This window comes from Mustela lutreola, chromosome 1 (assembly GCF_030435805.1).
Source record: "Mustela lutreola isolate mMusLut2 chromosome 1, mMusLut2.pri, whole genome shotgun sequence".
NCBI lineage: Eukaryota > Metazoa > Chordata > Mammalia > Carnivora > Mustelidae > Mustela > Mustela lutreola.
The window spans coordinates 283,512,699-283,531,862 of record NC_081290.1 but is presented as its reverse complement, the minus strand read 5'-3'; the positions used below and the strand labels follow the sequence as shown (position 1 = coordinate 283,531,862).

General features: G+C 60.1%; 2 protein-coding genes across 3 annotated transcripts; both read left to right on the top strand.

The window, feature by feature from the left end:
- The first annotated feature begins 23 nt into the window (after positions 1 to 23).
- MAP3K11 (mitogen-activated protein kinase kinase kinase 11) lies at positions 24 to 14,586 on the top strand. Its single transcript, XM_059147260.1, has 10 exons — positions 24 to 1,737; positions 6,073 to 6,253; positions 6,450 to 6,598; positions 6,699 to 6,874; positions 6,977 to 7,220; positions 7,725 to 7,838; positions 8,330 to 8,465; positions 8,548 to 8,639; positions 12,790 to 13,209; positions 13,718 to 14,586. Exons 1-10 carry the CDS (start codon positions 996 to 998, stop codon positions 14,053 to 14,055), a joined length of 2,592 nt encoding a protein of 863 aa, XP_059003243.1. The 5' UTR covers positions 24 to 995; the 3' UTR covers positions 14,056 to 14,586.
- A 140-nt stretch (positions 14,587 to 14,726) lies between these two features.
- On the top strand, positions 14,727 to 19,151 carry KCNK7 (potassium two pore domain channel subfamily K member 7). 2 transcript variants are annotated; one of them, XM_059147283.1, is made up of 3 exons: positions 14,727 to 16,225; positions 17,948 to 18,346; positions 19,045 to 19,138. In XM_059147283.1, exons 1-3 carry the CDS (start codon positions 15,694 to 15,696, stop codon positions 19,047 to 19,049), a joined length of 936 nt encoding a protein of 311 aa, XP_059003266.1. In that variant the 5' UTR covers positions 14,727 to 15,693; the 3' UTR covers positions 19,050 to 19,138. The 2 variants fall into 2 exon arrangements, with proteins under 2 accessions (XP_059003266.1, XP_059003258.1); XM_059147275.1 differs by having other exon boundaries at positions 15,302 to 16,225; positions 18,602 to 19,151.
- Positions 19,152 to 19,164: the final 13 nt, after the last annotated feature.

Genomic DNA, 19,164 nt, shown 5'->3' with positions numbered 1-19,164 from the left:
AGAAGTGGATTATTTACCAGGGGAGGGGAAGAGGATGGGCTTAGACAACCCGTTCCTAAAGCTTGAGATGCAGCCAGTTCCGTATTCCAATCTTGCCCACTCCCAACCCAAGGAGCTTCTGGTCCCTGTGTCAGCTATGAAGGGAAGGAGGGGAAGAGAAGATGAATCACACAGCCGTGCAACTTCGGAGCCAAGACTAGACTCACTCCCAAGCCAGATTCTTTACCTCATTTTGCTGATGCGGATGCAGAGGGGACGGCCTGTCTTTAGCAAAGACCAACCTTGACCCTGAACCTTCAGGGATGGGCATTTGGGGATACCCATCCACTCCTGCCCTTCATTGCCCGCCTACCTGGGAACTGCCGGGACCAGCGCCGGCAGCCTCTGGGAGGGGAGCAGTCTACCCGCCCGCGTCATCTGATGCTGTTTCCTGCAGGAGGGAGAAGAGCGGAAAAAAGTGAAACTCCACCCTCCACCTCTGCCTCCCGCCCCCGGGCCAAAGTACAAAGGGAGGAGGAAGAAGGGAACGGGGTTGGAGCCGTCCGGCTGAGGGAGCGGGATTGGGAAGCCGCAGCTCGGCCCAACTAGGGACACTCCAGCCACCCCGTGTGCGCAAAAAGACCCAACGGAGTCCAGGCGCTGCCTTCTTTCTGGCCCCACCTTGCGCTGGGCGAGTGCTGGAGCCAACCTCCCAGGACTGTTCCGGGACTGAGGGACATTCCCGATCCCTCCAAGCTGGCCATGGTGAGACGCCGGAGGCCTCGGGGTCCCACCCCCAAAGCCTGACCACACTGCCCTGGGTGGCCCTCCAGACGCCCGAGATGCGGGGGGCCGGGAGTCAATACTCCTGGCTCCCCAGAGAGGTTTGGGTCTGGGTCTGAGGGCCAGGGCCCGGATGCCCAGGTTCTGGGACTAGGGCCTCGGGCGCCAGCGGGGGTGGGGACCAGGGGCACCCAGGGAAGGTACCCCGCTTGCCCCAATATCGGCTCCCAGCCATGGAGCCCTTGAAGAACCTCTTCCTCAAGAGCCCGCTGGGGTCGTGGAATGGCAGTGGTGGTGGGGGCGGTGGGGGCGGCGGCAGCGGAGTGTGGCCAGAGGGGTCCCCGAAGACAGCGGCTTATGCCAACCCTGTGTGGACAGCCCTGTTTGACTACGAGCCCAATGGGCAGGACGAACTGGCCCTGAGGAAGGGCGACCGTGTGGAGGTGCTGTCCCGGGATGCAGCCATCTCTGGCGATGAGGGCTGGTGGGCGGGCCAGGTGGGCGGCCAGGTGGGCATCTTTCCATCCAACTATGTGTCTCGGGGCGGCGGCCCGCCCCCCTGCGAGGTGGCTAGCTTCCAAGAGCTGCGGCTGGAGGAGGTGATCGGCATCGGCGGCTTCGGCAAGGTCTACCGCGGCAGCTGGCGAGGTGAGCTGGTGGCCGTGAAGGCGGCTCGCCAGGACCCCGATGAGGACATCAGTGTGACAGCTGAGAGCGTGCGCCAGGAGGCCCGGCTTTTCGCCATGCTGGCACACCCCAACATCATTGCCCTCAAGGCCGTGTGTCTGGAGGAGCCCAACCTGTGCTTGGTGATGGAGTACGCGGCCGGTGGGCCCCTCAGCCGTGCCCTGGCCGGGAGGCGTGTGCCCCCACACGTGCTAGTCAACTGGGCTGTGCAGATAGCCCGCGGGATGCACTACCTGCACTGTGAGGCCCTGGTGCCCGTCATCCACCGAGACCTCAAGTCCAACAACAGTGAGTTTCGGGGAGCATGGTTGGAGGGCGGTATGGCCCAAGCACACACCTGCCAGCTCTCAGCTGAGCCACCTGGGGGGTCTGCTAGAGGCTGGAGCTCTTGTCCTAGGGGAGCCCCACACCGGCCCCAAAGCCGGAGACCCAGACACCAAACAGTCCTTCACGCCTGAGCCTCAGGAGTCCTTGGCCCCAGCTCCTAGCTGCCAGGTTAGAAAATTGGGATCTCCCAGGTGAGTCGTACGCATCCATGGGAGCTCTGGATGTGCTGTTGATGCTGTGCTCTGGGGGTAGAAAGTGCTTCCAGAACAGAGATCTTGGAGTGGAAAGCCCCCCTGCCCGGCTCCCCACCCCTGGTGGTCAAGGCTGGGGACAGGGCTGGAATTCTGGCCCTGCCCGTACCCCTAACTACATGACCTTTAGCTGGTTATTTCAACTCAGAGCCTCACTTTTGGACTCTGGATAAAGGGAGTGACCAGGAAGGGGAAATGGCGCCAGGGGCTGGAGGGGCCTGGCACCTGCTGCCTGCCCTGCGGCGGGTCGGCAGCTGTGAGGGTAGACGTGTGCGGTCTGGATCGCCGAGAGGGCCTTACCTAGAGTTAGCACTTGGGGTGGGCGTGGTGGGGCTAAGGGAGATTTAAGCAGTAAGGTACTCCACCTCTAGCCATCTTAGGCCCAACACACTGGCCAGCGTGGGTCCAAGACAAGTGAGTGACAAGCTCAGAGGGCTTCCTGGAGGAGACTAGCTTCACACCAGGCCAGAAGCAGGCCGTGTTCAGAGAGGCACCAGCTGGATGTTTTGGTTAGGACCTGGGCCAGAGCGAAGGCAAAGAGGCAGGGCCCAGCGCCACATACCCCGCCCCCCAGTAGTGGAAACACAGGGCTGGGGCTGATGGGTTATTGAGAGACATGGGCAGCTCCTGGGGGGTAGTGAGCATGGAGATTTTGGGCTGCCTGGCCTGGGCTGGCCGTATACAAGTGACTTGTGGGGAGAGAAAGGCAGAACCCAATAATACCCGAGTCCCTGCCAGGACTGGAGGGGTCTGGGGAGGCCTGCCGGCCACCCCCCTACTCCCCTCATCCAGTGGGGCACTTCGCACTGCTTAGCCTCCCTCCCTGGCTCTAGCCCCCCCCGGGACCCCCACTCCCTGTGCCAACCCAAGGGAGATTCCCCGAAGGCCTTGGGGGAGGGGACTCCCTTCTTCTGTTTTTCCTCCAGTTTTCTTTCCAGAAAAAATGGAACAATAGCCCAGGCCCCTGCTCCCCACCCTCCCCACTGCTTCCTGCGTTTCCTGCTGCCCCTGAGCCGGCTTCCTGCCCCTGCTCCAGCCTCTGCTCCCTCCCCAGCCCAGCTGCCTGCAGGGGAGGAAAGAGCCAAGGGTGGGGGGGGTTTCTGTGGGAGAGGAAGGAGCCAGGGGTTACATCCCCCCCATCCTGTATGTCTCTCCCAGAGTCTGGGTGGTGGTGAAGGACAGGGAAGGCGCCCTCAGCCTCCCTGAGCCCGGCCTCCCACCTCGAAGACCCCAGGCCTAGGCCTGGGGTGCTGTCTGCGGGATGGTGGGGGGAGTCCCTGGGTTGGGGGGGCACAGGCAGGAAACAATGGCGTGATTTTCCTGGACAATGGGGGCCTTGTGAGGAAGCCTGGCGGGGAGTGGAGGGGGAATTCTCCAGGCCCACGAGTCACAGGACTAACCAGCCAGCCCAGCCTGGGTCTGACCTCCCCCAATGCTCCCCCAAAGGACTCCCCCCCAGTTGGAGACCTGGCCCAGGCCTCCCAGAAAGGAGAAGTAGGGACCATGGAGGGAAGCGGAAGAGGTGTGAGCTGTGCACGCCACTCCCTAGCCCCACAGAGGCCAGCCTGGGGAGGGGGCTGGAGGCCAGGGCCCTTCCAGAGGCCAGGAAGCCCCACATGGGGACTGAGAGCTTGGGATCTCCAGCCCTCTCTCCTCCAGGTGGCTCCTGATTACCCCTTCCCCAAGGTCTAGATCAGGCGCCAAATGAGCCATTTGGGTTGGGACAAATTCAAGGGGATGTGGAGATGAGAATAAGGATTCAAAGGATTCAAAGGTGTCAAGCCAAGTTGGGGGGCGGGAGGTGACAGGTCACCAGGACAAAGAAGTCTCAAGGCTTGGATGAGAGGCTGCCTATCTCTGGGCCTCAGATTATGTGAGGGAAAAGGGGAGGCTGGCCTCCTAGGCAGAGATGTTGGTGCGGAAAGTGCTTCACTGGTCTGTGAGGTTCAAGTGGCTAGAGGCCTGACCGGTGGCTCTTAAGGAGGATGGGTGGATCCCGTCACCAGAGGAGACCGGAGTCCCTCTCCTGCCTCAACACGCAGACCCTCCGGCTGGTTCCGCTCCAGCCACCTGCCCTCCCCCTGTTCTGGTTCTGCTCTGGAATGAACCTGTATAGTGTTTACTAGATGGTCCGGTTCTGAGCCTCCAGCACCCAGGCCAGAGGCTGTTGCAAATCGGGGAATGCTGGTAACAGAGGACAGTGAGGAGGGCCGACTGGAGATGGCGGACGACTAATCTTTAGGAGAGCGGACAAGCTTTAGGACACGCATACTAGACGTCCCACCCTGTACTAAGGATTTAAAAAGTGCGATCTTGCTGGGGGTGCTGGTGGGGCTCAGTCAGTTGAGTCAGTTGAGTGTCTGACTCTTGATCTCAGTTCAGGTCCTGATCTCAGGGTTGTGAGTTCAAGCCCTGGGTTGGGCTCCACACCAGGCATGGAGCCTACTTAAAAAAAAAAAAAAAAAAAAAAAGTGAACTTGTTAAATGCTTATGCCGACCCTCCGAGGTGGGTTTTGGTGGGTTTTGTTATCCGTAGCTTTATGAATAGTTCAGGACTCAGCCCCAGTCTGGCTCCAGAAGAGAAGAGGGTGGATGGCAGAACCATTCACTGGATTAGGAGAAATTGCAGGGAGATTTGCCCCGTGGTGGGTGGATAAAGGTGGGGGCGGGAGGGCATTTGAACATGAGATAGGGCAGTGATGGACAGCTGAACTGGCTCCTGGCGCAGAGCTCCAAATGTGGGAGGGCCCATGGGGAGGGGGCAGCGGGCACTTAGGAGAAGCCAAGACAGCCCGGGGACAGTGGGTAGGGGTTGAGGAGAGGCCACGCTCTGAGGACCACTGACACTGAAAAGGCTGAGGCTAGGGAGGCCCTAAGGAAACGGCACAAGCAGGCAGAGGCCCCAGGATCAAAGACAGAAGGGAGGGGTGACAGAAGGGCCAGGTGTCCCCACAAGGCCCAGAGAACTTGGCCAGTGACTAAGTTCTGGGATCGGGAGTTAGGGCTTTACCCCTGGTCCCGCCACCTCCTCTGAGAAGTCCTCTCTTTCACCAGGCTGGGTTAGGTGCCCATCCCCTCTGCCCCACCCCTCTGCCCCTTACCCTGAGCTGCCCCAGAGTAGTGCCGTCACCCTGGCCAGGAGAGCTGAGAGGTATGTGCGCCCTGAAATGACATATGTTCAGAAAGGTAGTTGGTTTGGATGTCGCTTCTCTTCATTAACCAGGAAAGGGAGAGGCCTTTTCAAACCCTTGATGATGCTATGACTTTATCGTCTTTCTGTTCCTCAAAACCTTCTCTCATTTGAGCCATGTTTGTCCTGATGAGATTTGCAAGCTGCTGCTTCTCCTCTGTATACAAGGCCCCCTTGGGTCAGCTCCACAAGCCCCTGTCGGATCTGACCATCCACTCCCACATTTGTCCCAAGCTCCTCCTTTTCTGGCTGAGAACCTTCGCTTCTCGAACTCCCCTGTTCTTCACATCCAGCTCTGCAGCGGCAGACATCTTTGGTTGGAGGCTCTCATCTGGGCGGGGCTGTTCCAGCCATGAGGGGGTATGGGCACTGGGGCATACTGGGTTTCCTTTCTCACCAAGGGGTTCCCTCTTGCTCCCCATCCCAAGGGAGGTCCTAATTCACACTCCTGCCTCAGCAACATGACAAGACACAGGGGTTTCTATGCAATGAACACCAGCTTTAGAACCACACAGATGGGGTTGAAATCTGTTCTTTATTTGCATATGATCTCAGCAAGTCATTTCTCTGCCCCGTTTCCTTTTCCGTAAAATGGGGGTGATGATGTGTGCCTCAGAGGCTGTTTTGGGAGTGCTAGAGCTGAGCATAAAAGCCTGGCCTCAAGGAGCCCCTCCAACCACGTTTCCCAATATGGCTACTTTTGTCTGATTCTACCTCAACCGTCCAGAGCAAGATCACCTCTTTGCTCCCAGTATTTAGCCAGCATGTCTGTCAGATGATGGGTTGCTTCTAGCTCCTCCCTTGACCCCACGATCTGAACACGGAGTACCCACAGTCCTGCCCCCTCTTCCCCAGTTCTGCTGCTGCAGCCCATTGAAGGCGATGACATGGACCACAAGACCTTAAAGATCACTGACTTCGGCCTGGCCCGGGAGTGGCACAAAACCACACAAATGAGTGCAGCAGGCACCTACGCCTGGATGGCTCCTGAAGTTATCAAGGCCTCCACCTTCTCTAAGGGCAGCGATGTCTGGAGGTGAGGCCTGGCTGCAGCCTGGACAAGGCCATCTGTGGGGCTGAGGAGGGCCAAGGGGGGTATGGAAATTGAGGGCTGGGCAGAAAGGCAGACCCCTGGGGGAGGGAACTCAAATCATTTGGCTCCTCATTGCTTTGGGGTGAAATGGCATTGAGTAAGTAGAGGAGCGAACACAGACCCTTTGTCTTGCCCACAGTTTTGGGGTACTGCTGTGGGAGCTGCTGACTGGGGAGGTGCCCTACCGTGGTATCGACTGCCTTGCTGTAGCCTACGGAGTAGCCGTCAACAAGCTTACGCTGCCCATCCCGTCCACCTGCCCTGAGCCCTTCGCTCAGCTCATGGCAGGTAAGGGGACTGGAGGGGGAGAGGCAGAGCTCCTTGGCACAAGACACATCCCCCCACAGACCCCTTCTCACTCTGTGCCCCCTCCGCTCCGTGTCCCCAGACTGCTGGGCGCAGGACCCCCACCGCAGGCCCGACTTTGCCTCCATCCTGCAGCAGCTGGAGGCGCTGGAGGCGCAAGTCCTGCGGGAAATGCCGCGGGACTCCTTCCATTCCATGCAGGAAGGCTGGAAGCGCGAGATCCAAGGCCTCTTCGACGAGCTGCGGGCCAAGGAAAAGGTAGAGGTCCCGATTGGAAAAGGAAAGGAAGTGCCTCCCCGGTCTTCTTGGGGCAGAGTCTGTACCGGGCTGATGCCACTGCCTTCACTGTCCCTGGCACAGGAACTTCTGAGCCGCGAGGAGGAGCTGACCCGGGCTGCGCGTGAGCAGCGGTCACAGGCGGAGCAGCTGCGGCGGCGCGAGCACCTGCTGGCTCAGTGGGAGCTGGAGGTGTTCGAGCGCGAGCTGACGCTGCTGTTGCAGCAGGTGGACCGCGAGCGGCCGCACGTTCGCCGCCGCCGCGGCACCTTCAAGCGCAGCAAGCTCCGCGCGCGGGACGGCGGCGAGCGCATCAGCATGCCCCTTGGTAAGGGGCGGGGCCCAGCCATTGGCTGCGTGAGCGGAGGAGGGCGGGGTCAGGCTTGTGCTGGCCATACTGGGATTGGTCGGGGAAGTTGGTGGGTGGACCTGTGAGCCGAGGGCTGGAAGGGGTGGGGCCGGGAGCGCTGTTTTCGTGTGGGGGCGGGTTCTGGCGGAAATATTTGCATGGCGGCCGGGGAGTGGCTGCCCCCGCGGAGGGGCGGGGCTCATGAAAGTTCCGGTAAGGCCTAGGGGACTTGGCGCGTCCGCTCCCGGGAATCTCCGGCTGCGTCTGGCTTCTTCGGATGCTGGCGTCCAGGCCGTCCGCTTTTCTTACCGAGAGTCTGACGGGCCAGGAAGGTAGTGATGCGGGCCCCAGTCCCACAGCTACCGTGCCAGGCCCGGTCCCTGCACTGCCTTCGTGGCCTGGAAGCCAGCTGATGGCCCTGAGGGCTGGAATCCTAACTCTTGTTCACCACAAACCTTTCCCCTGCTTTTCCCCCAACCCCAGACTTCAAACACCGCATCACTGTGCAGGCCTCACCTGGCCTGGACCGGAGGAGAAACGTCTTCGAGGTCGGAGCTGGGGATTCGCCCACCTTCCCCCGGTTCCGGGCGATCCAGTGTAAGAAACCTCTTCTCATGCGAAACCCCTCCACGGCCCCTTCTCTTCTGTCAAACCTTATCTTAGGAGGTGGGTTCCACCCACTGTCTCCTCCTCTGACTGCTGGCACCCAGGCTCCCTCCGCTGTCTGACTAGGCTGGTACCTCTGAGTTCTCAGGCAGCATTCATTTTCTCTAAGTTTCATAGATGAAAAAAGCGGAAAAAAGTAACTTGCCAAATGTCACACAGCTAATGAGGGGCAGGGCCAGAATTCAAACCCAGACAAGATTGCCCCAGTGAACTAACTATACCCCACCCGAGTGCTAGCCCCAGGATCCTAACCCACCCACCCTGTCTCAGTTCTCTTCAGATTCTCTGTGGCCCAAAGCCCACCCTTGGAATAGTATGGGCTCCAACCTGATCCCCCATCCTCTAAGAAGGTGTCCCTGGTGCCTGACTCTCATGATGGGGCTCCTGGCCTCAGCTCAGACTCCCTGGTTCTCCTCCTACAGTGGAACCCGCAGAACCAGGCCAGGCATGGGGCCGCCAGTCCCCCCGACGTCTGGAGGACTCAAGCAATGGAGAACGGCGAGCATGCTGGGCCTGGGGTCCCAGTTCCCCCAAGCCTGGGGAAGCCCAGAATGGGAGGTGAGTGCCTGAGTGTCCCCACCCCACCATCATCTGCCTCCCGATAGTCCTAAGATTGCTGAAGCCCGACTTCCCTCCCCAGGAGAAGGTCCCGCTTGGACGAAGCCACGTGGTACCTGGATTCAGATGACTCGTCCTCCTTGGGATCTCCTTCCACACCCCCAATGCTCAATGGTGAGTGGCTTTGTCTATCCCCAGCAGACTCTTGCTGCACCCCTGTGGGTACTATGGGGAGAACTATAAGAAATTAACTGTAGGGCCGGCCGCTCCTAGGATTCGCATCTGCACTGTAGGTCCACAGCTGAGCCAGGTGCAACCCAGGCTTCCCGGGGCCCAGAGTGCGGCCTCTTGTCCAGGCCTGGCCTGTGAGAGAGCTCGGTCCTGGCCCTGTAGCAGCAGCCGGGCTTTGGCAGGTTGCGGGGAGGGAAGAAAGACAGGGAGTGGTACTGCCCATCTGGGACCCAAGGGAAGCTGGGTCCAGAGAGGGGACCGTGCATAGGGGAGCCGGGCAGGTGCCTGCCACACTGCGCTTCTCAGAGTCCCTTCTGGGGATCCTGTAGGTGAGAAGAGGGTAAGCAAGCTGAGCAGGGGTGGGGGGGAGGGAATCCAGGGCCTGCTCTCTGTGTCCGGGTCTGGGCTGTTCTCTTCTCCGTGAAGACAGCGGCAGTTACGGGCACCAGGCATTCCATCTGAGCAACAACCCAGTGAGGGACGTGCTATTATTTTTGCCATTTGAGAGATGAGAAAATCGGGGCTCTGAGAGGTAAAGTAACCCTACCTAGAGCCCTCAGCTTTTGAGGATCCTAAGCCTCAGGATTTGAGAGCCTTAAAAGCTTTCACCTGAAGAAAGGGCTGGGCACGTACAGAGAGGTGCAGAGAGGTTCTTTGGTTTGATGTGAGGTACCCAGCAGAGGAGAGATTTGAACCCAGATTTGACTCTAGAGGCAGGACCCTGGACTGTCCTCTGACACACCATTCCCCGCTCCAGAAATTGCACTGCCCCAGGCTGGCTGGACTGCAGGGACTGAAGGGAGCATTGGAAGGCCAAGGGGGAAGCTAGGATTCACCTGCTCTTGAATGTACCAAGCTAGAAGGGCCAATAGAGAACTTAAAGTCCCGTCAACCCAGGTGTTTAGGTTGAGGCTGCCCCTACCATGCTCGGCAGAGCCCTCTGGGCCTGCCCTTCCCAAGCAAGCAGGAGTAGGAACAAAAGGGCCTGAACCTCATCCTCCACAAGCTTGCCCCTTATTTGGAAGGAGCTCCCCTACCCCAGCCCAGCTGCTGGCCGAGCACTTGGTTCCCTGAGCACAAGTCCACACTCCAGTGGCCATCTTGGGTCCAGGAGAGTACATGACCTTGACCTCTCAGCCACCCACAGAGGTGGAAGGCTGGCTGAGAATCGAAGAAAACCCTGTGAGATTGCCCAGGCAAGGGCCGCACTACTGGGGAACGGGCTACAGTGAGTTGCCTGCTGGTAGAACAGTCAGCCTACACTGATGGAACAGCCCCTCTCATCCTCATGTCCCAGGGGTTCTGGTTCAGGTTCAACACGAAGTATGTTGTCCTAGAGCCACTAATGACCACATGGTGTGTCCTTGCTGTGAGGTCTCACGGAAACGATTTCATCTGCATCCATGGGTCGAAAATGGTTGTACTTATCCTAAACCCAGGGATGCCTCCTCCTCATGCTAGGAAGCTCAGAGGCAAATTCAAGGAACCCCTTCCTGAATTACCTCGAGCAAGGCACGTATCTCTTGGAAACCTCTGTTTCTCAGGCCATTGACCACAGGAATGTCTTTACGCTTTCCATTTTGCAGACTGACTTCCATCTCCCTTTAACTCTGTCTCATTTTTCGTGCTGGTGTGAGACAGGTTTGTCCCCTGTTCTGCTTAATTTTATAAACGGCCCGTGCCTTCACCTGCAGAGTGGGAGCATAGCACTCAGCTTGTGTGGCTGTTGCAGGGGAGCAGGAGAACGGACTCTTCCATCAGACTATGTCAGTGCATTTTATGAGCCAGTCATCGACACGTTAGGAATCAGCCCTGCCGTGATTTGGGGGGCGGGCCTAGTCTGGCGGTCGGGGCAGCTCAGAAACAAGTGAGAGCAACAGGCAGCAGGAAGTGGCTGTGTCAGGCCTGATGAGAGCCATAAGCGCTGTGGTGGTGGTGGGGCCTTCCAGGAAGCCTTCTAGAAGCAAGAAAAAACCTTGTTCTCCCCTAGGTGTCACCCACTCCACTTCTGACACCAGATGTGTGGTTCACAGTCAGTTCTGACAGGCTAGCCCCCAGATGAAGGGCTCTGTCCCACAAGAACCCTCCCTACCCCGCATCTCCGCCCCACCTCGGTCTCCAGCCGCCAAGTCCGGTTGTCCCCTGTGCTGCTTCTAAATCAGTGGTTCCTGTCACCTTTGATCAGTTGCTAGAATGGCTCAAAGAGCTCAGAAAAAATGCTTACTTACTAGATTACCAGTTAATTATAAAGGACATCGCTCGAGAACAGCCAGAGGGAAGAGATGAGTAGGGCAAGGCATGTGGGAGGGGGCTTGGGGCTTCGGTACCCTCTCTGCGGGCGCCACTCCTAGCTCCTCCAGGTGCTGGCTGACCTGGACGCTCTCGGAACCCTTTGGCTAGGGTTTTAATGGAGCCTTCATTATGTGAATGTGATCAGTTGATTTAACCATTGGCTGTTGGTGATAGACCTCAGTCTCCAGCTCTCTAGTCCTGTGGTCTGTGCTGCCAGCAACCAGACCCTCTTCCTTATGAGCTTTCCAGAAGTGACCTCATTAACCTGAACGTAAATGTGATTAAACCCTTCCCTGGTTAGGAAGAGCAGAGATGCACCTTTTGCTTCTGTGATCCAATCCTTTAGGAAGAGCTGGGAGTTTCAGGAGTTCTGTGCCAAAAATGAGATGAAGACCCAATGTATATTTCTTGTTGTAATTAACATATCAGGGTTTCACAGAGGAGGGGACGCTTCACCTAGGTCTTAAATGGTGAATAAGGGATCACAGAAAGGCGAGGTAGAAAAGGTGTGCTGGGCAGAGGGAACAGTGTGTGTGCAGGCGCCAGGTTTTCCACACCCAGGGGAGAGGAAGCCCGGCTGGGACCCGGAGGGGAGTTGACAGCCTGGGAGTTACAGGTCTCAGGCAGCAGGTGAGAGCCAGGCCTTCATCCCCTGGGTCTGTGGGGCCCAGCCTAGTCCCAGCAGATGTTGGTTGAGTGAATGGGTGGGTGAAGCCAGAAAAGCTGGCGGGAGCCAGTTCAGGAAGGGCCAGAAATGAGAATGAATTTGGCCAATTTGCATTTTAGAAGGCAGGGACCTGGGGTGGGGGCGTGAGGATGGGTCAGAGCCTGGGTAAGGGCTGTAGCTGAGAAAAGGGAACCCGAACTGAGTTCCGGCTAGTAAAAGCTCAATTTCCCCAGCATTGCATTTCTTCCTCTGGATCCCCAGCCCCATGTCCTGCTCCAGGCCGGGCGCAAGGTGGGCAGAGTGCGAGAAGGCTTTGAAAGCCCAGCCAAGGGGCTTGGACTTTATGTTAGTGGTAATGGAGAGCCATGGCAAGTTCTAGTGCCAAAGAGGACTTAACAAAACTGGGCTTTGTGGGAGGCCATCACAGGACCAAAGGACCTACCACCACTACCTTCTTAATGTGTGGTTCCCCAGCGTCGCCCCTGGTGGTCTAGAACGGAGTCAGGTCAACCTTAGGCCCATAGGCAGGACACCAATGTCCTGAAATCCGGAGCAGAGTCTGGGTGGGAAGTGGTGGAGAGTGAAGGCTCTGTTGCCTCCTCCTGGAGTGCGGCCATCTCCAGCCCTCCCTGGCTGTGCAGCCTTAGACACACCCTTAACCTTTCTGAGCCTGGAACCCCTGCATGAGGATCGGATAACATATGCCCCTAAATCAGTGAGCTCGAGCCTGGCACTAACCACTCTGAGTCTCAGTTTCCTCATTTCTAGGAGAGGGACAGTGACACATGCCTCTTGGTGCTGTTGTGTATGTTGGAACTGGCCTGTGTGCCCCGTACAAGCTATTGATCGAGTAGGGGGAGGTGGGCAAAACGACCGGGCCTGACCAGACAAGAAGGAGGTGGACACAGGGCACAGGAGCCCTGCAGATGCCCCTGGCTGGACACTAAGGCCACCGAAGTCGGCTTGGGATTGGGGGGGAGTCCCCGTGGGTGGGCAGGAACTGAGTGGGGGAGTAATGGGAGTCCGGGAAGACGCTGGTGAGGAGCAGAACTCGGTCCTTGTTCCAGGGCCACTCAGGGGTCCTCGTGGCCCCTGCCCAAAGACCGCCTAATGTGTGCCCGCCCCCGCTGCCAGGTAACCCCCAGCGGCCCAGCCCAGAGCCCGAGGAGCCGCGACGAACAGGCCCGGTGGAGCGGGGCAGCGGCTCCGGGACGCCCAAGCTGATCCAGCGCGCACTGCTGCGCGGCACCGCCCTGCTCGCCTCCCTGGGCCTGGGCCGCGACCTGCAAACTCCGCCGCCGGGGGGACCAGGCCGCGAGCGCGGGGAGACCCCGCCGCCGCCGACGCCCCGCGCGCTGCCCACCGTGTCCCCCGCCGAGCCGCCCCCCTCCCAGCCCATCCGCTTCTCCCCCAAGACACTCGACGTCCCCGCCTCCCTGCTGACCCCGGAGGCCCCCGGCCCACCCGCCCCTGCACCCCTGCTGCTGGAGCTGGGGGTCCCTGTGGGCCAGCTGTCCGCCAAGAGCCCCCGGCGGCACGACGAAGAGAGGCGTGGTGAGTAGCCCCCAAGCAGGCCTGATTGCGGGGTGGGGGGGACCCGCAGGGCGGTGAGGCTGGGGGCTGCCTGGAGGGAACTGAGTTCTAAGTTCAGCCACCCAGTTGCAGGGATGGGGTGCGGCGGGCCGGGTGGGTTGTGAGATAAAAGGAATGATCATCTGGAGGGGAGGAGAGCTCCGCCTACTGGTTGCTCACTTGCTCCAGGTTCTGTTCCTCCCGCTGCCCCGCCACGTAGGGCGATTGTCTCGTTTAACCACCTGCCCACCCTTTGAGCAAGGCGCTCAGGTCATACCCAGGCTCTAGGTGAGGAAGCTCAGGGCACAGAGAGATCAAGGGACTCAAGGCTCCCAGAGGTAAATGGCAGAGCTGGGATCCGAGCCCAGGCCAGGCTGTCACAGAGATCTTGTTCTTAACACCGCAGAGGTGGATGTCCTGAGTCAAGCAGCTCCCTGTGCAGACATGGCAAACCCCCACCTGACCCCATGCCTCTTCCTCCCACTCCTAGGAAGTACCGTCTCACCCCCGCCGGGGATATCCCGCTCAGCTCCTGGCACCCCAGGCACCCCACGCTCACCGCCCCTGGGCCTCATCAGCCGACCTCGGCCCTCACCCCTTCGCAGCCGCATCGACCCTTGGAGCTTTGTGTCAGCCGGGCCCCGGCCTTCGCCTTTGTCCTCACCCCAGCCTGCGCCTCGCCGGGCACCCTGGACCTTGTTCCCAGACTCGGACCCCTTCTGGGACTCTCCACCTGCCAACCCCTTCCGGGGAGGCCCTCAGGACTGCAGGGCACAGACCAAAGACATAGGCGCCCAGGCCCCGTGGGCGCCCGAGGCAGGGCCTTGAGTGGGCCAGGCTGCCCCCGCCTGGGCTCCAGCGGCCCTAGAAGAGCCACAGTGTACACTGGAGCTGGGCAAGCCTCTGCAGCTGCCTCGGTTTCCCCCAGGGACCTCTCTGGGGGGTCAGGAACACTACACTGCACAGGAAGCCTTCACACTGGACGGGGGGCCCACACCCCCCCACACCCCAAAACCTGTGGGTCCCCCAACTTACCTGCCCTATTGGGGCCCAACACTGTACCCAGCTGGTTGGGAGGACCAGAGCCTGTCTCAGGGAATTGCCCCCAGGGGTGGCACAGGAAGGAGGGGTAGGGCCGGGGAGAGGGGCCAGCCTCAGCCGTCACCAGCACTTTTGACAAAGCCCTGCTACTGTGGCCCCTGCCCCAGGGCTTGGTGCCTGGAACCCCCCCCCCACCCCACCCTGGGGGTTTTCTGGGGCCGGGACTCTCTGGGTGCCTTCCTACTGCCCCGGCCAAGGTTGGGGCCTCGGCCTCAGGATCCAATGAAGCCAAATAAACTCCCCAAGCTGTCTCCCCAAGCCTAGCCTGTCACCTTTCTGGAGGTAACCGGGGGCTCCAACCCGTCACTCAAACCTGGTGACCATGCCCCCAGTGCAATGGGCAGTCGGCCTGGGCCTTGGCTGGGGTCCAGTCCACGGGCCTCAGTCAGGCGATCCAGACCGTCCTCGGACCCCACTTTCTGCAAGCCTTTCCTGCTCATCCTCGGCAGCTTGCCGAGCTGGGGGTTGGGGCGGGTGCCTAGAGCCCTCCGGGCAGCATCCTGGGGGTTTGTCCTGGGTTTGTCTATACCATGGTCTGGTGCCCGGAGGAGGAACCCGCCCTGGCAGAGGGCCCCCCACACTCTTACTGCTGCAGGGCTCTGTGGGCGGCCACCCCCATGCCAAGCCCCGGGGCAGGCCCCCTCTGCGGTTCTGGGGAGCGGTAGCTTAGGCTCCCCCTCGCCACTTCCCAGCAGCCAGGCCCGCCAGGTCCCTTGTTCTGTGGAACAGGACCTCGGAGCATGGGGGGTTCTCAGGCAGGACTCAGAATGGACGTGGGTGAACATCTGTCCAGAGGCCACTGGGCATCCTCGGCTCCACTCACCACCCTGCCCCTACCTGACCCATCCCAAATCCTGCTCCTCCTCGCAGGACACCTGCCGTAACCCCCGTCGGCCTCCCCGGGCTGCTACTGTCCTCCAGGCCTTGTGTCTTCACCCTCATCCCCCCCCCCCCCCCAGCCAGTCCCCGTTCCTCCCCACCCCCCACCCCCAGCTCTCTCCCACCTTGCCTGGCTGGCCTCTCCTGTTCCTCAGAGGCAATGTCACTCTTCACTTCTCCAGGAGCCCTCCCCAGGGCACCCCCCCCCAAAAAAAAAACCCTTCAGGACACATATGACCATGTGAAGTTAGCACATTTCCTTGCTAACGGGTTTCTGGTGGCGACACCAGGAGGGAAGGGACCTGGGTCCATCCTCTTCTCTGGTGTCCTCCGGACCGAAGCGCTTGCCGAGTGGGTGAACGGAGTGTGTGTGGCTGAGAGAGCTCGAAGGGGCCTCCACCATGGGGCCTGAGCCAGCCGCTCGCTCTCCAGGCCTCCCCCTGCGGCTCCACACCCGCATCTCCCCAGCTGCGGGGAATTGGGCAAATGATGTCTGGGCCCAGAAACAGGGACAATGGACCTCGATCGCCTCCAAGCTTGTTCACATCCCCCTGGCTTCCCAGTCCCCGGCGTCCCTCCGTCTCCCGCCACCCACGCCCCGGCGCCTCCTCCCGGCCCCACCCTGCCCAGCCCCTCCCAGGTGCCTGCGGTTGGCACAGCCCCGGCTGCCACAGCACCTCCAACCCCGGGCGGCTCACCATGGGGGCTCTGAGGCCCTGGGCCCGATTCCCACTACTGGTGGTGGCCCACCTGCTGGCCCTGGGGATTGGGGCTCTGGTGTTTCAGGCCCTGGAAGGGCCTCCAGCGCTCCAACTCCAGGCCAAGCTCAGAGCCGAGCTGGCCACTTTCCAGGCGGAGTATGGGGCCTGCCTGCCCCCCGGGGCCCTGGAGGAGCTGCTGGGCACCGCTCTGGCAGCCCAGGTCCACGGGGTCTCCAGCCTGGGCAATGGCTCAGAGGCCGGGAACTGGGACCTGCCCTCGGCCCTGCTCTTCACTGCCAGCATCCTCACCACCACGGGTAAGGGTGCCAGGCGGCCGGGCAAGAGGGGACTCCTGGGGACCCTGGGGGTGTAGCCCTTCTCCCAGCCCCCAAAGGTCAGCCAGAGCCCAGGCCTGACAAGGCGTGATGTCACAGCTGGCGCTTCCCACACCAACACCCCAACTGGTGCCTCCACTTCAGCTGCCAGGTGGGGTGTGTCCTCAGCCACACCCCCTGACACCCCCTAAGACCAGACCCCAGGGCCTGAGACAAAGGGAGGGGACAGGTATTGTGGGGTGAATTCTTGGGTGGGAGGAAAATGGAGTGAACCCCGGATACAGATTAGGCCACCGACTGAGGAGCGAGTGTCCAGGGGAGGAAGTCCTGATGAGATGTTAGCCATGGCAAGAGGGCACAGAGATGAGAGAGGAAGAAATTCCTGGCAGAGGGAACAGCATGTGCAAAGGCCCAGAGAAATAAAGGAATGGGACACCCCCCCCCCCCCAGCACTGCAGGTTTTTCATCCTGGAAAGTGTTTAAATGTCTTTTGAATGAAGGTCTATATTGCCTGGTTCTTGTGACCAATCAGGAAACCTCTTTGCATTGGACCAGAATCCCTGTGAGGGGTTCCATTTTGTCTGGAAGAGGCCTGCCCTTTGGGGCAGAGCGTGTCCTCCCCAGGCCAGCACAGTCCCCACCACTCCCTCTTGTCTCCCCTCCGGCTCCTCCGGGCACTCGAGTTTACCACCTTGGCAGGACTAGCCGGTCCTGTTCTCCCAGCACTGCCTGCTCTCCCACCTCGCCCTAAATCTGCACATACTTTTCCAGGCTGGAATGCCCTCTTGGGCACGCTGCCTCTTTTTGCAGCACCTGCCTGTCTCCCGGCACCACAAAGCGGGGCCCGGACAGACTCAGATGCTAGAGCAAGGCCTAGCACACGGGATGTCTCAGTACTCCTTCAGGAGGTGAAACAGCGGGTACCATTCTTTCTAGTGGATTTGCAAGTATTGTATCGGTCAAGGGCAGAGCTGAGGAATCTGAGAACACTCAGCCTTCCCTGGGACAGGACAGCAGTTCTCAGAACTGTCCCAGCTACAAGAGGCCTAAGGTGACTGCCTCTTCTAATTCCTACATTTTCCAGAAAAGAGTGGCCAGAGAGGTTTGTTTATTTATGTATCTATTTATTTATTAGAGAGTGGGGGGTGGGGGGGACAGTGCCCAGAGGGAGAGGGAGAGAATCTTTCTTTTTTTTTTTTTTTAAGATTTTATTTATTTATTTGACAGAGATCACAAGTAGGCAGAGAGGCAGGCAGAGAGAGAGAGGAAGGGAAGCAGGCTCCCCGCCAAGCAGAGAGCCCGATGCGATGCGGGACTCGATTCCAGCACCCTGGGATCATGACCTGAGCCGAAGGCAGAGGCTTTAACCCACTGAGCCACCCAGGCGCCCCAAGAGGGAGAGAGTCTTAAGCAGGCTCCAGGCTCAGTGCAGAGCCCCATGGGGGGTTGATTTCATGACCCTGAGATTATGACCTAGCCAAAATCAAGAGTCGGACACAACCAACTGAGAAGAGCGGCCAGGGAGGGAGGTTAAGAGACTTGCCTAAGACCCCCAGCGAATGAGGAGCAAAGCCAGCTAGATCCTGGGCCAGAACAGTTCCCATCATCTCGGCCACCAGAGGGCAGCCTTCTGCCGGACGCCTGGTTGGGGGACACTAGCATCCCTCTCGCAGGTTCATTGCCCACAGCCTTGCTCCTTTCCAGGCTATGGCTACATGGCCCCACTGTCGTCTGACGGAAAGGCTTTCTGCATAGTCTATGCAGCCCTTGGGCTGCCAGCCTCCCTCGTGCTCCTGGCCACCCTGCGCCGCTGCCTGATGCCCCTGCTCTGTCGCCTGGGGGCCTGGGGAGCCAGCCGGTGGCAGCTGGCCCCGGCCAGGGCAGCGTTGCTGCAGGCGGCTGGATGGGGCCTGCTGGTGGCCGCGATCTTCGTACTGCTTCCGGCCCTGGTGCTGTGGGGTCTGCAGGGTGACTGCAGCCTGCTGGAAGCCGTCTACTTCTGCTTCGGCTCACTCAGCACCATCGGCCTGGGGGACCTGCTGCCGGGCCGTGGCCGTGGCCTACACCCTGTGCTCTACCACCTTGGCCAGCTGGCCCTTCTTGGTGAGTCCAGCTGCTACGGAGTGGGAGGGAAAGGAGATGAGGGACGAGGAGCTGGGACCAGGACTCCCATAAAGGGCTGGGGAGGCTAAGCGGCACAGGTGAAGGCCCTACGTAGGGTGCGAGGTGCGGGTTGTGTTTGGAAGAACCCTGATGGCTGCGTTCAGAAGACTGTGAGCGGCACCAGGTGCCAGGCGTGGCGGGTCACCTGCCTGGCAGGGGAGCAGGGAGCTGCCCTAGCCCACCTCTCCTCCCCAGGTTACTTGCTCCTCGGGCTCTTGGCCATGCTGCTCGTTGTGGAGACCTTCTCAGAGCTGCCACAGGCCCGTGCCCTGGTCAAGTTCTTTGGGTCCAGTGGCCCAATGACCGCTGAAGACCAAGGTGGCATCCTGGGCCAGGATGACCTGGCTCTGAGCACCCTGGCGCCCTCGGCTGCAGCCCCAGAACAGGCCCCGACTTGCTGACCGGGGTCAGGTGATGGAGTTGAGCTCCTTCCAGGTGGACAAGCCTCCAGAGGAAGCCTCCAGAGAGGGGAGGGGAGGTGGGGGGGGGTGACTGTCAGGCCCTCAGGCAATAGTGTATTTTAAAAAGCGGGGCCAATAACCCTGACTGTTTTCATCTCTTCTTTCAATGGGCCTCCTAAAGCGATCAACGACCCCCGACCCAAACCCCATCATCCTGAAACCCCACCATCCTTTCAGGGTGAAGCCCCAGCAGGCCCTCGGCTGCCTCTTGGAACCTCCAAGCCCGCACGGGCCCCACTCGGGATCCCAGACGACCTTATCGGCCTCAGCCCCACCCCCTTCCGTCTATTGAAAGCC

Bases quoted from the DNA above. Each gene is read 5' to 3' on its own strand.
- MAP3K11 (XM_059147260.1), top strand. From the start codon at position 996: ATGGAGCCCTTGAAGAACCTCTTCCTCAAGAGCCCGCTGGGGTCGTGG. The intron at 6,875-6,976 runs GTAGAGGTCCCG...TCCCTGGCACAG, and splicing joins AGCTGCGGGCCAAGGAAAAG to GAACTTCTGAGCCGCGAGGA. The intron at 8,640-12,789 runs GTGAGTGGCTTT...CCCCGCTGCCAG, and splicing joins CACACCCCCAATGCTCAATG to GTAACCCCCAGCGGCCCAGC.
- KCNK7 (XM_059147275.1), top strand. From the start codon at position 15,694: ATGATGTCTGGGCCCAGAAACAGGGACAATGGACCTCGATCGCCTCCA. The intron at 16,226-17,947 runs GTAAGGGTGCCA...GCTCCTTTCCAG, and splicing joins CAGCATCCTCACCACCACGG to GCTATGGCTACATGGCCCCA. The intron at 18,347-18,601 runs GTGAGTCCAGCT...TCTCCTCCCCAG, and splicing joins TGGCCAGCTGGCCCTTCTTG to GTTACTTGCTCCTCGGGCTC.